General features: G+C 41.2%; 1 protein-coding gene across 14 annotated transcripts in view; it reads left to right on the top strand.

Moving 5' to 3' along the window:
- Nucleotides 1-12,774, top strand: part of BPTF (bromodomain PHD finger transcription factor) — a 160,194-nt gene that overhangs the window by 126,935 nt on the left and 20,485 nt on the right. For 8 of the 14 annotated variants that reach the window (XM_032321921.1, XM_032321920.1, XM_032321919.1 and 5 more), the window contains 5 exons: nt 1,343-1,560; nt 4,306-4,531; nt 5,243-6,156; nt 7,762-7,844; nt 8,152-8,377. In XM_032321921.1, coding sequence (XP_032177812.1) covers nt 1,343-1,560; nt 4,306-4,531; nt 5,243-6,156; nt 7,762-7,844; nt 8,152-8,377 — 1,667 coding nt within the window. The remainder of the gene's footprint in view (nt 1-1,342; nt 1,561-4,305; nt 4,532-5,242; nt 6,157-7,761; nt 7,845-8,151; nt 8,378-12,774) is intronic. The other 6 variants (XM_032321924.1, XM_032321922.1, XM_032321918.1 and 3 more) reach the window with 3 other exon arrangements.

Genomic DNA, 12,774 nt, shown 5'->3' with positions numbered 1-12,774 from the left:
ATCTTTAATCTATAAAAAAACACCTGTAAAGAAGTAGGAAAGAAGGGAAATGGGGAGAGTGTGGAGAGAGTCCCAGGTGAAGCACGATGACTTGCCACGGGTTTAAATGCTGACCCTTTATAGTAATTGACGAAATTCAGAGACTGTGATGTTGTCATACCATTTCTGGTTGCTGGAATATTGTACTTTAGTGATAGAACCTAGGGTTGGCAAGCGTTCAGTGAAATGGAAACTCAGTGATGGTGAGAGTGTGTTGGTAAAATCTATCTAAAATTCAACTCAGTACTGTTTTCTTGCTAGAAACCCAGCAATGTAGGGGGGAATTTATTTTAAGGAAATAACTAGAAGGGTATAAAAATTTATAAACAGGGATTTCACCATAGCATTATTTTTAAAAAAATTAAAAGGGAGGGTGTTCTGAATGTCAGACTTTCAAATGTTATACATGTGCAATGTGATACATAAGCACCATTTATTAAAAGAAATGTCTGTGTATATTTACAGGAATGTATATTCAACAATGGAAAAAAAGACAGGAAATGAATGTAAAACCTCAGAAACGTGATAGTAGTCACTAATAACGAATTAGGACATTGTAAATATAAAATTAGCTATCAAGTAATTACTCTTCGCAGTTGTTCCACAAGGGAAAAGTTCCACCTGCTTTTTCTTCTAGTTTCAGCAAGTTAAATGAGAAGTGGAAGTTTTTTGGAAGGCTATAGAGCCATTCTAATTTAAATTCATTCATTCAGTAGATGCTGAACAGTAAGCATTAGAAGTATTCTTTGAGCATTTTGCCCTGATACTGAAGATAAAGTGACCCTTGACCTCATGGTTCTACCAAACTGGTGAAGAGCTATAAGAAAATCTCATTTATAAACATAATTGGTTCAGAATAGTCCTGTTCTGTTTGTTATGTTTAAAATTCATATGAAATTCATATGCATTCATTCTATATTAGATTATCTTCTTATTTTAAATATTCCTAAGGAAAGGCAGCCTCATAAAATGGCTCTTAATATGTATTTTTTTCTTCAGTCTTCCCTATTTGTCATTTTAGCTTTAGACTTGCAGGAAGAATATTGACTGTGTTTTTACTCCACTGCAGATAGCAAGAACTGGGGAGCGCTTGTCAGTGAGCCACGCGAAAACAGGTTCACTGACAGCCAGGTGGGACTCAGGGTGAGGGTTTATGTCTGAGTGCATCCTTGGGCTGACAGCGGCACATAGGTCTTTCTGAAAATTGAAAAGTACGCACTCATCTGACATGTTGAACAACATTTCAACTCAGAATGCTGCCGCAGGGCATCTGAGCATTCAGAGCATTTTGCTGTGCCCATAGGTGCCCCTCAGCAGGTGGTGACTCAGATCATTCGAGGGCAGCCTGTCTCCACCGCCATCTCTGCCCCGAGTGCTGTTTCCTCGACGCCAGCGCAGAAGGGATTAACCTCCGGAACACCCAGCACAAACCTGCAGTCTTCGGCCTCACAGCCCCCGCGCCCCCAGCAGGGACAAGTGAAGCTTACCATGGCTCAGCTCACTCAGTTAACACAGGGCCACGTAAGTAATGCAGCTTCATTTTAATTTTTTCTTTAAGTTTTTAATTCCACTTCGTTAACATTCATTTTAATTATAGAGGGTGGTCATTTATTTTTTCTTGCAGTAGTTTATTTTTTTTTTTATTTTTATTTTTTTTTATTTATTTATTTGGCAGACAGAAATCACAAGTAGACGGAGAGGCAGGCAGAGAGAGAGAGAGGGAGGCAGGCAGAGAGAGAGAGAGGGAAGCAGGCTCCCTGCTGAGCAGAGAGCCCGATGCGGGACTCGATCCCAGGACCCTGAGATCATGACCTGAGCCGAAGGCAGCGGCTTAGCCCACTGAGCCACCCAGGCGCCCCTTTCTTGCAGTAGTTTAAATAAACATGTACTTGGGGCATCTCTGTGACTCAGTTAGTTAAGCATCCAGCTCTTGGTTTTGGCTCAGGTCATGATCTCAGAGACGGTGGGACTGATCCTTGGGGCGGGCTCCACACTCAGCGGGGAATCTGCTTGAGATTCTCTCTCTCCTCCTCCTCTCCCTCCCCCTGCCTCCCCCCCCAATCAAATATTTGTAAAACAAAAGCAGCCATGTACTTATTCCCAGAAGTTTGCAATGCACTTTTTAAAGAAATGGCTGCTTCCTAGAGTCGAACAAAAATACTTCTCAAAGGAGAGATATAATGAATTTCAGTTATCTAGAGTCCTTAGACTGTAAACTAAAACAGCCAGATGGATAATCTTTTTAAGTACCAAAACATTACTAGTTGACCGGTTTCCATGGGAAAAATAAAATCTGACTACGTAAGTTGCTATCTTGTAAGATTGTTATCATTATTGGTTCTTCTAGTAGTAATCAGTTGAATGCAGTTCCTATAAAAATCCCAGGAGGGTTTTTTTTTTTTTTTTTTTTTTTTTGTGGAACTTGACAGGCTGATGTTTAAAAATTTATGTGAGAGTGCAAAGGAGAAGGAAAAGCTTATAACACTTTTGAAGAACAGGAGTCTTTTCCCTATGTGATAACCTGATACTGAAACTTCTTATGATCCCTCCTTGTTAATAAAGAAAGGTACAGACAACAAAGACACATCAGTAGCCCAACAGAGAATACAGAAAGTGACCCATACATATGTGGACACTCTTTCTATGATGGAGGTGTCATTGCAGGTCACTGAGAAAAGGATAGACTGTTCAGTAAATGGTGTTGGGACAATTAAGTTTACATGGGAAGCTGTGAAACTAGGCCACTACCTCACACATAAACTCAATTCCAGGAGGATAAAAGCCCTATCTATGAAAGGTAAAGCTATAAAACTTTCAGAAGATATGATAGAAGAAAACCTTCATAACCTAAGGCAGGAAAAAAAGGGCTTTCTTACTTTAAAAAAAAAAAACACTAATGGTAAAGGAAAAGATTTGCAAATTCATCTACATCGAGAATAAGAACTTCAGGGCACCTGAAAAGCCTCTGCCTTTGGCTCAGGTCATGATCTCAGGGTCCTGGGATCAAGCCCTGCATCAGGCTCTCTGCTCAGCAGGGAACCTGCTTCCCCCCCTCTCTCTGCCTGCCTCTGCCTACTTGTGATCTCTCTCTGTCAAATAAATAAATAAAATCTTTAAAAAAAAAGAAAAGAACTTCAGTTCGGCAAACATTATAAAAGTGAAAAGAGTGAGAAAATACAAATACTGTCAAATAAAGACATGAAGAATTACTAAAAATCAAGGAGGCAAAAAGAAAGTTCAGTTTAAAAAAAAAAAGACAAAAACTTGAAGAGGAAAGTGGAAATCTAAATGTCCAAAATGAAAAAAAGTACTGAACTCTATTAGTAATGAGGGAAGTGCATATTAAAACTACATAAGAGCTTGGTATAAATTAAAATGTCAGGATCAAGAATTGGCAAAAACATGAAACAAAATGAACTTTCATGCACAACTTCTGGTAGTATAAACTGGTTTAGTCATTTGGAAAACTCCTAGCATTATCTAGCAGAGTTGAGGATATGTGCATACACGTGTCCGGGAGGTAGTACATACAGAGTTTTTACTTCCTGGTCCCCATTTTGACAACAGTGTGGACATTAGCAACCTCCTGACTTGGTGTTAGCATTCCCTGTCTACACCCCAAGTGGACACAGACACACACCATGGGTCATCTGGTACATGCTGAAAAACTGAAACCAGGAGACCTGGGCGCCTCATTTTATCTTTCCTTTAACTTGGTCTCTAACTTTGGGCAAGTGACTTGAGCTTTGTAACCTTGAATTTCTGATTAATGATAAGATCATAGTAATATTTTCTCTCCCTACTCCACAAAGTCACAAGTCAATCGTGAAGATCAAACAAGACAGTATCTATAAAGATGCTTTGAAAATTTTAAAATAATATGATATATAATAATAGGATATAAATAATCAGAATTTTGTGGAGGCATTAGCCATTTACCTCAGTGCCCTTATTTTATAGATTGGGGAAATTCAGGTCTGGAAGAGTAATACTACTTGTGGACAGATACCTGGCTGTCCATTTGGAGAGGTTGGACTGGAACTCTGGGTTGTTAGTTCATGTTTTTTCCACTATACAACATCAGTCTTTCCACATAAATATTCTTATTTTAGCTTAGATGAATTCCTTCTGATGCTGTTCAGTGCACATCCACATACATGTTTTCACTGTGTTACCACTGTAACATTATTTTACCACCGTAAAAGTGGTATACTTACAGATTGATGCCATGAACACTGCTTATATGTTGTCTGTTCTTCTCCACAGGGTGGCAATCAAGGTTTGACAGTAGTAATTCAAGGACAAGGTCAAACGACTGGACAGTTGCAGTTGATACCTCAGGGGGTGACTATACTTCCGGGTCCAGGACAACAGCTGATGCAAGCTGCCATGCCAAATGGGACCGTTCAGCGGTTCCTCTTTACACCTTTGGCAACAACAGCCACAGCAGCCAGCACCACCACCACCACCGTCTCCACTACAGCAGCAGGTAGAACGTGGGGTTACCAGCAATGCTGCCTGTTCTTACTCCAGTGGCTGGGCTAATAGAGGGACGGGAGACCCACTGCTTATCTTTGGGGGGATGTGCCTCAAGCCAGTGAGCTTATGAGATGACTGACTGGTCACCCTCACAGAGTCTCTTATTCCTCCCTATCCTCTCCATTCCCCCCCTAAAAAATACAGAAAATTGGGGTGCGGAGCAAAAAAATAGTGGCTGTCATGGTAACTCTGCCCATACTTGCTTCTTTCCCAGCCTCGTAGGCACCGATTGAATCTTGCAGATAATCTCCGGGAGGCTGGGTCTGTCTGTCCAGCTCATAGCCTCCGTCTGAGAGCTGCAGGTCCAGAACCACTTCGTTAGCCTGCTCCTGCAAGCTGCCCTCACCGTGCCGTAGGAGAAAAAGGAGGGTTTAGCATTAGCCTGTGCCAGAAGTCCTGGCTGATTTCCAGAGATGGCGCCTTGCTTTAAAACCCAGCGCTCTGGAGAGTTAGCAGCATGTGCGGAGGGCAGCCTTGAAGCAGGACCTGGCTCCCCAGTTAGGAGAATCCTAGCTCAGGTGCGTTTGTGGAACGCATTTCTAAGGCATCAGTCTTCTATACTGCAATTCAGAATTCTCACCTTTAGAAAATCCCCTTCATATTTTTCTTGACCAAGGTCCCATGTTCTAGAGTAATAGAAATATTTGGTCTTTCTTTTTCACAGGTACAAGTGAACAAAAACAGAGTAAATTATCACCCCCGACACAGGTGCAACAAGCCAAAACCCTGCCGCCAGCTCAGTCCTCAAGTGTGAGTCCTCCAGAAGCCCAGCCACAGACTGCTCAGCCTTCAGCTCAGCCCCAGCCCCAAACCCAGCCCCCGTCCCCAGCTCAGCCTGAAGTTCAGACTCAGCCTGAAGTTCAGACCCAAACAACTGTTGCATCCCATGTCCCTCCTGAAGCACAACCCACCCAAGCACAGTCCTCCAAACCCCAGGCCGCAGTACAGTGTCAGCCTCAAAGTCATGTCCAAGGACAGTCTCCTGCTCGCGTTCAAAGTCCACCACAGACTCGAATACGTCCATCGACTCCATCCCAAGTGTCTCCTGGACAGCAATCCCAGGTTCAGACTACAACCTCACAACCGATTCCAATTCAGCCACATACATCTCTTCCGATACCTTCCCAGGGCCAGCCACAATCACAACCCCAGGTACAGTCTCCAACTCAAACTCTTTCATCAGGACAGACGTTAAGTCAAGTTACTGTTTCATCCCCATCCCGTCCTCAGCTCCAGATACAGCAGCCGCAGCCCCAAGTCATTGCTGTGCCTCCGCTGCAGCAAGTCCAGGTTCTCTCTCAGATCCAGTCACAGGTTGTGGCTCAGATGCAGGCTCAGCAAGGTGGTGTGCCCCAGCAAATCCAGCTCCAGTTACCTATTCAAATTCAGCAAAGCAGTCCTGTGCAGACTCACCAGATTCAGAATGTGGTTACAGTGCAGGCAGCCAGTGTGCAAGAGCAGTTGCAAAGGGTTCAGCAACTCAGGGATCAGCAGCAAAAGAAGAAGCAGCAACAGATAGAAATTAAGCGGGAACACACCCTCCAAGCTTCTAATCAAAGTGAAATCATTCAGAAACAGGTAAAGTTATTAAGTAAAAGCAGCATGTTCAGTAGCTTGAATGGTTGTGCTGTGCAGTAGACCTAGTGTTGGCTGTGTTAGGTTTCCGACATGATGAGACAAAGGCATTGATGGTTCAATTTAGAAGCAGCACTGGATTGCCGAGGAGTAACGAAAGACTACCGTGGCTTGGAACTCTTGGTTGGATGTAAACAATCAGTGCTTATTAGAAGAACTACCTGTATTCCAGGAGAACTAAGATGGGAAGAATGGAGTTAGGAGGTTCAGTACCCCTGAATACAAAACTTGAAGGTCTGCCCGAGCTCAAAGCCACTTTAGGCGCCATAGCCCTTTGTTTGAAGTTATTTGCAATTGTCGCTCCTTAGTTTGCATGTAGGCCAAGCAAATTATAGACAGTGGGAACTCATTTGCATTTCTAACCACACCCTCGTAAAAAGGTTGACGTTCTTCTGTTCGGTAGCTTAAATAAAAAGTGGCATCCTCCAGTAGCGGCTTAGCTAAGTAATAAGGCCATTTAGAGGAGTTAGAATTATTCTACTTAAAGTGAAGTCACACGTATAAGACCCTGTAGCATCACTGGAGAAAACCGTCTTTGCATCGACAGCCTTATGTGAGGCGTTTGAGTGTGGATTTCAAGTGTTCCCAAGTCAATGAGACCTGCGTTCAGTTCCGGGGTCTTCCATTCAGTCTGTGAAACTCATCTCTCCCTTCTGAGCTCTATATCCTCATTAATAATCCCTCTCTTTCCAGCCATACAGGATTATTGTAATGATTGAATGAGGTCATGTATGTGGAAGCTTTTTTTATTCTTTATTGGGATGTGTTCAATGTATAGCATTGTATAAATTCAAGGTGTACAATATGTTGATTTGATAGACTCATACTTGGAATATGATCGCCATTGTGGCGATAGTCAGCACCTCTGTCATGTCCTAGGAGCATCATTCCATTTTGGGGGGGAGTAGTTCAGACCTGGTCTCTTAGCACGTTTGGTGATTCTAATACAGTGTGGTTAGAAGCACTTTTTTAAACAACAAAGGGATTTTAAACGTGTATGGTAATATTCTTATAACTTGATGTCATGTATATGTTCAAATGCATCATTACCCAGCTTTTACTATTGTGTAGTCTGTAAATTGAGAATTATCACAATGTCTATCTTTATCCGAATCTCTGTGCAAAGTGGGATGGGGAAGGAGGGGAAATAATCTGAAATTGATTCCAAGGAAGAGAGCGTAATGTTAAAAAAAAAATGGCTGTTGGAGAATCACAGCTGGGTAAAAATTACAGCTTATAGTGCTTAATCTCAAACAAGTGAATTAGGTTTTTCATGTCTCAGAATCTCTTCTATAAAACGATCCCCTTCAGGGTTGTTAGGAGGACTCATTGAGGTAATGTCCAGTGCTTACTTAGCACAGTGCCCAGTACACGGTAAGCACCCAGGCCATATTGTTGTAGCTCTAATCTTATTTGTATTAGGATATAAAATTCTTATCGTTTCTTTGGGAAACATACACGTGCTCAGATTTCTGCTGTTGTTTTCTGTATACCAACTTGCAGTCATTATATAAAATATGCACTTTGGGATTTTGTTCTGTCCTGAAGGTGGTGATGAAGCATAATGCTGTAATAGAACATTTAAAGCAGAAAAAGACCATGACTCCAGCTGAAAGAGAAGAGAATCAAAGGTAGGGAGAAATGTTAAAACCCAGGAACACAGCGACTCGTTGAATACCAGCCTTTCCTCTTTAGCGTGCACATGCTCAGGAGGTCTGAGGTTACGGTTGTTGTTTTTTTTTTTTTTAATCTTGGCTGAAGTTCGTTAAATGAGAACACTTGGCACTGCTAGCTGCTCATAACTGGTTTGAATCACTCCTTGAAACTTACCAATCATAGAAAGTTTGTGTATCAACCATAGAGATACAGAAAAATGATTTCTTAAGCCATTTCAGACTGAAATGCCCAGCGTCACATGGATTGTCTATTTCTCTCTAGAATGATTGTGTGTAACCAGGTGATGAAGTATATTTTGGATAAGATAGATAAAGAAGAAAAACAGGCAGCAAAAAAACGGAAGCGCGAAGAGAGCGTGGAACAGAAGCGTAGCAAGCAGAATGCCACCAAGCTGTCTGCGCTGCTCTTCAAACACAAAGAACAACTCAAAGCGGAAATACTAAAAAAGCGAGCGCTCCTGGACAAAGACCTACAGATTGAAGTGCAGGTAAGAAGGTATTTCCTTTCCTTCTGTGTCCAACATGTAGCATTTAACTTTATTCTTTTCTTTTCTCCCCCTGCAACTTTGGTTAAGCTTTAAATGTCAACTTGTGTCTAGAACTTAACATTTTTGTACAGAGAATAAAAACAGTGGGACATGTGTCTTTTGAAACAGGACAGAGGTTTTATATCTGAAGGTATATTGTAATCTCTAATGTAGCCACTACAAGAGGTCAGTCTATCGATTTAAAGAAAAACATTTTGAGAACCCTCTTGGGGATAGATAGCTTTTATGCTCTATGACATAGTCTCGCCAGTAGTTACCAGGAGCCATGTTTCATGAGAAAGGTAGACCAAGAACTGCAAACCAGTGTTGGAAGAATGGAAAATAAAGAGTTGCCCATTAAATAAGGCACTTCCTCCTTAACATGTAACTGATCGTGTAGGCATTGCTAATCCTCTGTTCCCTTAGGGGATTTATTGAAAAATGAAAGAGAACATCTATTCACATATATTTGAACAGCTTTGTGAAGAGAAGTAGGCTATTTAAAGCATCCCTAGAAGTACCTTGTATATTTTAAGAAGATGAGAAATATGTTTTTAAAAACTGATCAGCCCACCAACCAACATTGCACAACTCTGAGACATGAGGGATCTTCCCACGAAAGTCAGAAACCAGATGACATTGTCAAAAACCAACATCATTATTCATCACCTCCAAAAATTTCTAGTACATTAAGTCAAGAAAAGAAAAAGGAGATAAAATTCTTACTGTATATGGTAGGATTATTATATCAAAACCCCAAAAGAAAAATTTTATTAGAGATTTCAGTGAGGTGGTCACACACGACATGTTGAGACTACAGGCACTGCGAAAAGTGTCAAACAAAAGAGCCAACTCATAGTAGCAAATATTACCCCTCACCTTTAGATCTGCTTCAGATCAAAAATTCTAATGTTCACAAGGAAACCACAGAAATAATAGAAGAAAACGAAATTGTCATTTTTGTGATCTCAAGGTGGGGAAAACCACTTTTGCACATTGCAGATTTCAGATGTCTCAAAGGAAAAAGATTTGATGACAAAAGAAAAAGCTTTATATAGGAAGAAAGAAAATACCATAAACAATATTGAAAAACAGGTAACAAACAGGAAAAAAGTTTTGTGACATTGATGACAATTAGTATTACTAAAATTTAAAGAGTAAGGTCTTTCTGACCTTACCGACTTAAGGTCAGTAAGAAAACGATGAATATTACTTAACTAGATAGGGAGAATCCTATCACAATATATACATATAATGTATACTTTAAATACCTTGCAATTAAAGAGAAAAGAATACTCTAGTACAAGAATGTGTAAGACATACAAATAAGCAGTTTTCAAATTTAAAAATGCCAAGTACCGGGGCGCCTGGGTGGCTCAGCGGGTTAAAGCCTCTCCCTTCGGCTCAGGTCATGATCCCAGGGTCCTGGGATCGAGTCCCACGTCAGGCTCTCAGCAGGGAGCCTGCTTCCCTTCCTCTCTCTCTGTGATCTCTGTCAAATAAATAAATAAAATCTTTTAAAAAAAATGCCAAATACCAGTAAACATATAAAAAGATAGTCAACCTAGGGATGCGTGGGTGGCTCAGTTGGTTAAGTGCCGGATTCAGCTCAGGTGATCTAGAATCGAGCCCCACGTTGGATTCCCTGCTCAACGGAAGGCCTACTTCTCCCTCTCCTTCTGCTTGTGCACTCTTTCTGTCAAATAAAATCTTGGGTGGGGGAGAGATTTTTTAAGAAAAGGATAATCAATCTAAATACTAAGGAGTGAAATGAAAAGACTTTCTGGAGAAAATATCATGTATTTCTGGAAAACATTACTTCAGTGTGTAGCAAAAGACTCTAAAATGTAGATATTCTGATACTCCATAATTTCAGTTCTAGAAACTCATCTAAGAAACAGGCAAGATACATGAGCAAGGGCATAATGAATGCCAATCATTATAACAGAAATTTGGAATCAGTCTGAAATCCACAGAGAAGAGATTAGTAATCAGTATTTCTCAACAAAAGTACCAGGCCTTTTCCACAGGCCAGATTTTTACATATTGAAGAAAGTATAAGATTGGGTACTAAATGCTAGTAGTATCATCGCCTTCAACCCAAGAAATGACCTTGTCTCCTCCACCTACATTCTCACATACGTGAGGCAACAGCACCACCCTCAGCTGGGAACCACTGGATTAAATACATTTGGGAGTGTCCACACAGTGGACTTCCATTTTAACAAAAGGGTGTGCGTAGGATTAGTCCTTTTTGTTTTTAATTCTTTGGGGAAATTCTCAGTGATAAATGCCTAAATGAAAAAATCAGGTTGCAGAATCATATATATAATGTGACTTATCCATTCAGTTCACTCAGCAGCTATTTATTTAACATCTAACGTGTGTCGTACGCTATTCCCACTCCATGTTCTGCTAATAGTCTGTATTCTTTACATATAAGTAAATAAATTGGACATGTACATTCAGATGTCTTTCAAAGTAACTAGCTTGGCCAACAAGTAAAAATAATGTTTAAGTCAGTGTGCCCCCCTCCAAAGATGACCATTTAAAAATAATTTTTAGAATATATCTTGTATATATTATTTTTAATAGATATATTCTTGTATAAACATAATTTATACAGAAATACAATCACACTGGAGACAACATATACTGAACATTTTTCTGCATTCATTATACTTTATAGCCATTTAAAAATATATTTTTTTAAGATTTTATTTATTTATTTCAGAGACAGAGATCACAAGTGGGCAGAGAGGCAGGCAGGGAGAGGGAAAGGCAGGCTCCCCACTGAGCAGAGAGCCCGATGCCGGGCTCGATCCGAGGGCCCTGGGATCATGACTTGAGCCGAAGGCAGAGGCTTTAACCCACTGAGCCACCCAGGCGCCCTGATAAAATAATTTCTTACTAAGTTAAAATAATTTCTTATTAAACCTTCATTTAGCTCTTTCAACGTCTCAGACACAATTATTACAAAGTTTTTGTCAAATTGTTCTATAAAATTGCATTTGGAATGAATTCAGATTCAGTTATTTATTCTCTTTTTTCAAGAGAGTGGGAGCGGGTTCGTGGGGTGCAGAGGAAAAGAGAATCTTAAGCAGCTTTCATCCCAGCACAGAGCCCGATGTGGGGCTCCATCTCACAGCTCTAGATCATGACCTGAGCCAAAGTCAAGGGTCAGACACTCAACCAGCTGAGTCACCGAGGTGCACAGCATCCGCACTGAAGTGCAAGTTTTCTTTTTGTTTCCTCTCTGGAGGCCCAGCAGACCAGCCAACCCTTCCATCAAGCCGGGAGTCTGCTCTTGAGGCCCACTCCCACAGAGCATGCAGGTTTCCTTCTCTCTGCAGAAGCGGGTTGTTGTTGGGCTTCCACATCCTAGTTCTGGTTCTGGAATCACGCAGGTCTGCAGTTGTAGCCCTGTGCACAGTTTCGTGTTTCCATTGCATAGAGACGTTCAAGCATGGGTCTGTCTTTTCAGTCTTCTCCGTTTTATATTTTACTATCATCGGTATGTTCCTGGAGCAGGGGATCAAAGTGTGTAAGCCCTGTAACTTTTTTTTTCTTCATGTGACTTCTGTGCCCAGCATGGGGCTCAGACTCATAGCCGTGAGGTCAAGAATCACCTGCTCTACCAGCTGAGCCAGCTGGGCACCCCACCCCACTACACCATCTTGATCTTTCTGAAATCTAATTCATTATGTTATAAACACATCATATTAACTGGGAAAATGGCATCCACAGTTTACTTTCTTCCCTCAGAAGAAGTTTAGACTTTATTTTTAAAGAGAGAAGGGTTGGGGCACCTGGGTGGCTCAGATGGTTAAGCGTCTGCCTTCGGCTCAGGTCATGATCCTGAGGTCCTGGGACCAAGCCCCATTAGCTTCTGGCTCAGCAGGGAGTCTGCCTCTCCCTCTCCCTCTGCCTCTCTCCCTGCTCGTGCTCTCTCCCTCTGCATCTTTCTGTTGCAAATAAATAAATAAAATCCTTTAAAATTTAAAAAAAAATTATCAAAGATTTCTTTTAAAAAAGCAACTTCAGGAGCGCCTGGGTGGCTCAGTGGGTTAAGCCTCTGCCTTTGGCTCAAGTCATAATCCCAGGGTCCTGGGCTCTCTGCTCAGCAGGGAGCCTGCTTCTCTGTCTCTCTCTGCCTGCCTCTCTGCCCTCTTGTGATCTCTGTCTGTCAAATAAATAAACAAACAAAATCTTTAAAAAGAGAGAGAGAGAACGGTTGCTGAATAGTCATACAGCTTTATCTTCTCACAAGACTATCTAGGTGTTAGATAGAAAAAAAATTCATTAAACCAAGACCATTCAGATTTATTTGTTAGAATTTTCTGATGTTTACAGGGGTG

This window comes from Mustela erminea, chromosome 18 (genome assembly GCF_009829155.1).
Source record: "Mustela erminea isolate mMusErm1 chromosome 18, mMusErm1.Pri, whole genome shotgun sequence".
NCBI classification, from domain to species: domain Eukaryota; kingdom Metazoa; phylum Chordata; class Mammalia; order Carnivora; family Mustelidae; genus Mustela; species Mustela erminea.
Note: the sequence above shows the minus strand (reverse complement) of the source record. Positions and strands in the feature narration are given on the sequence as shown.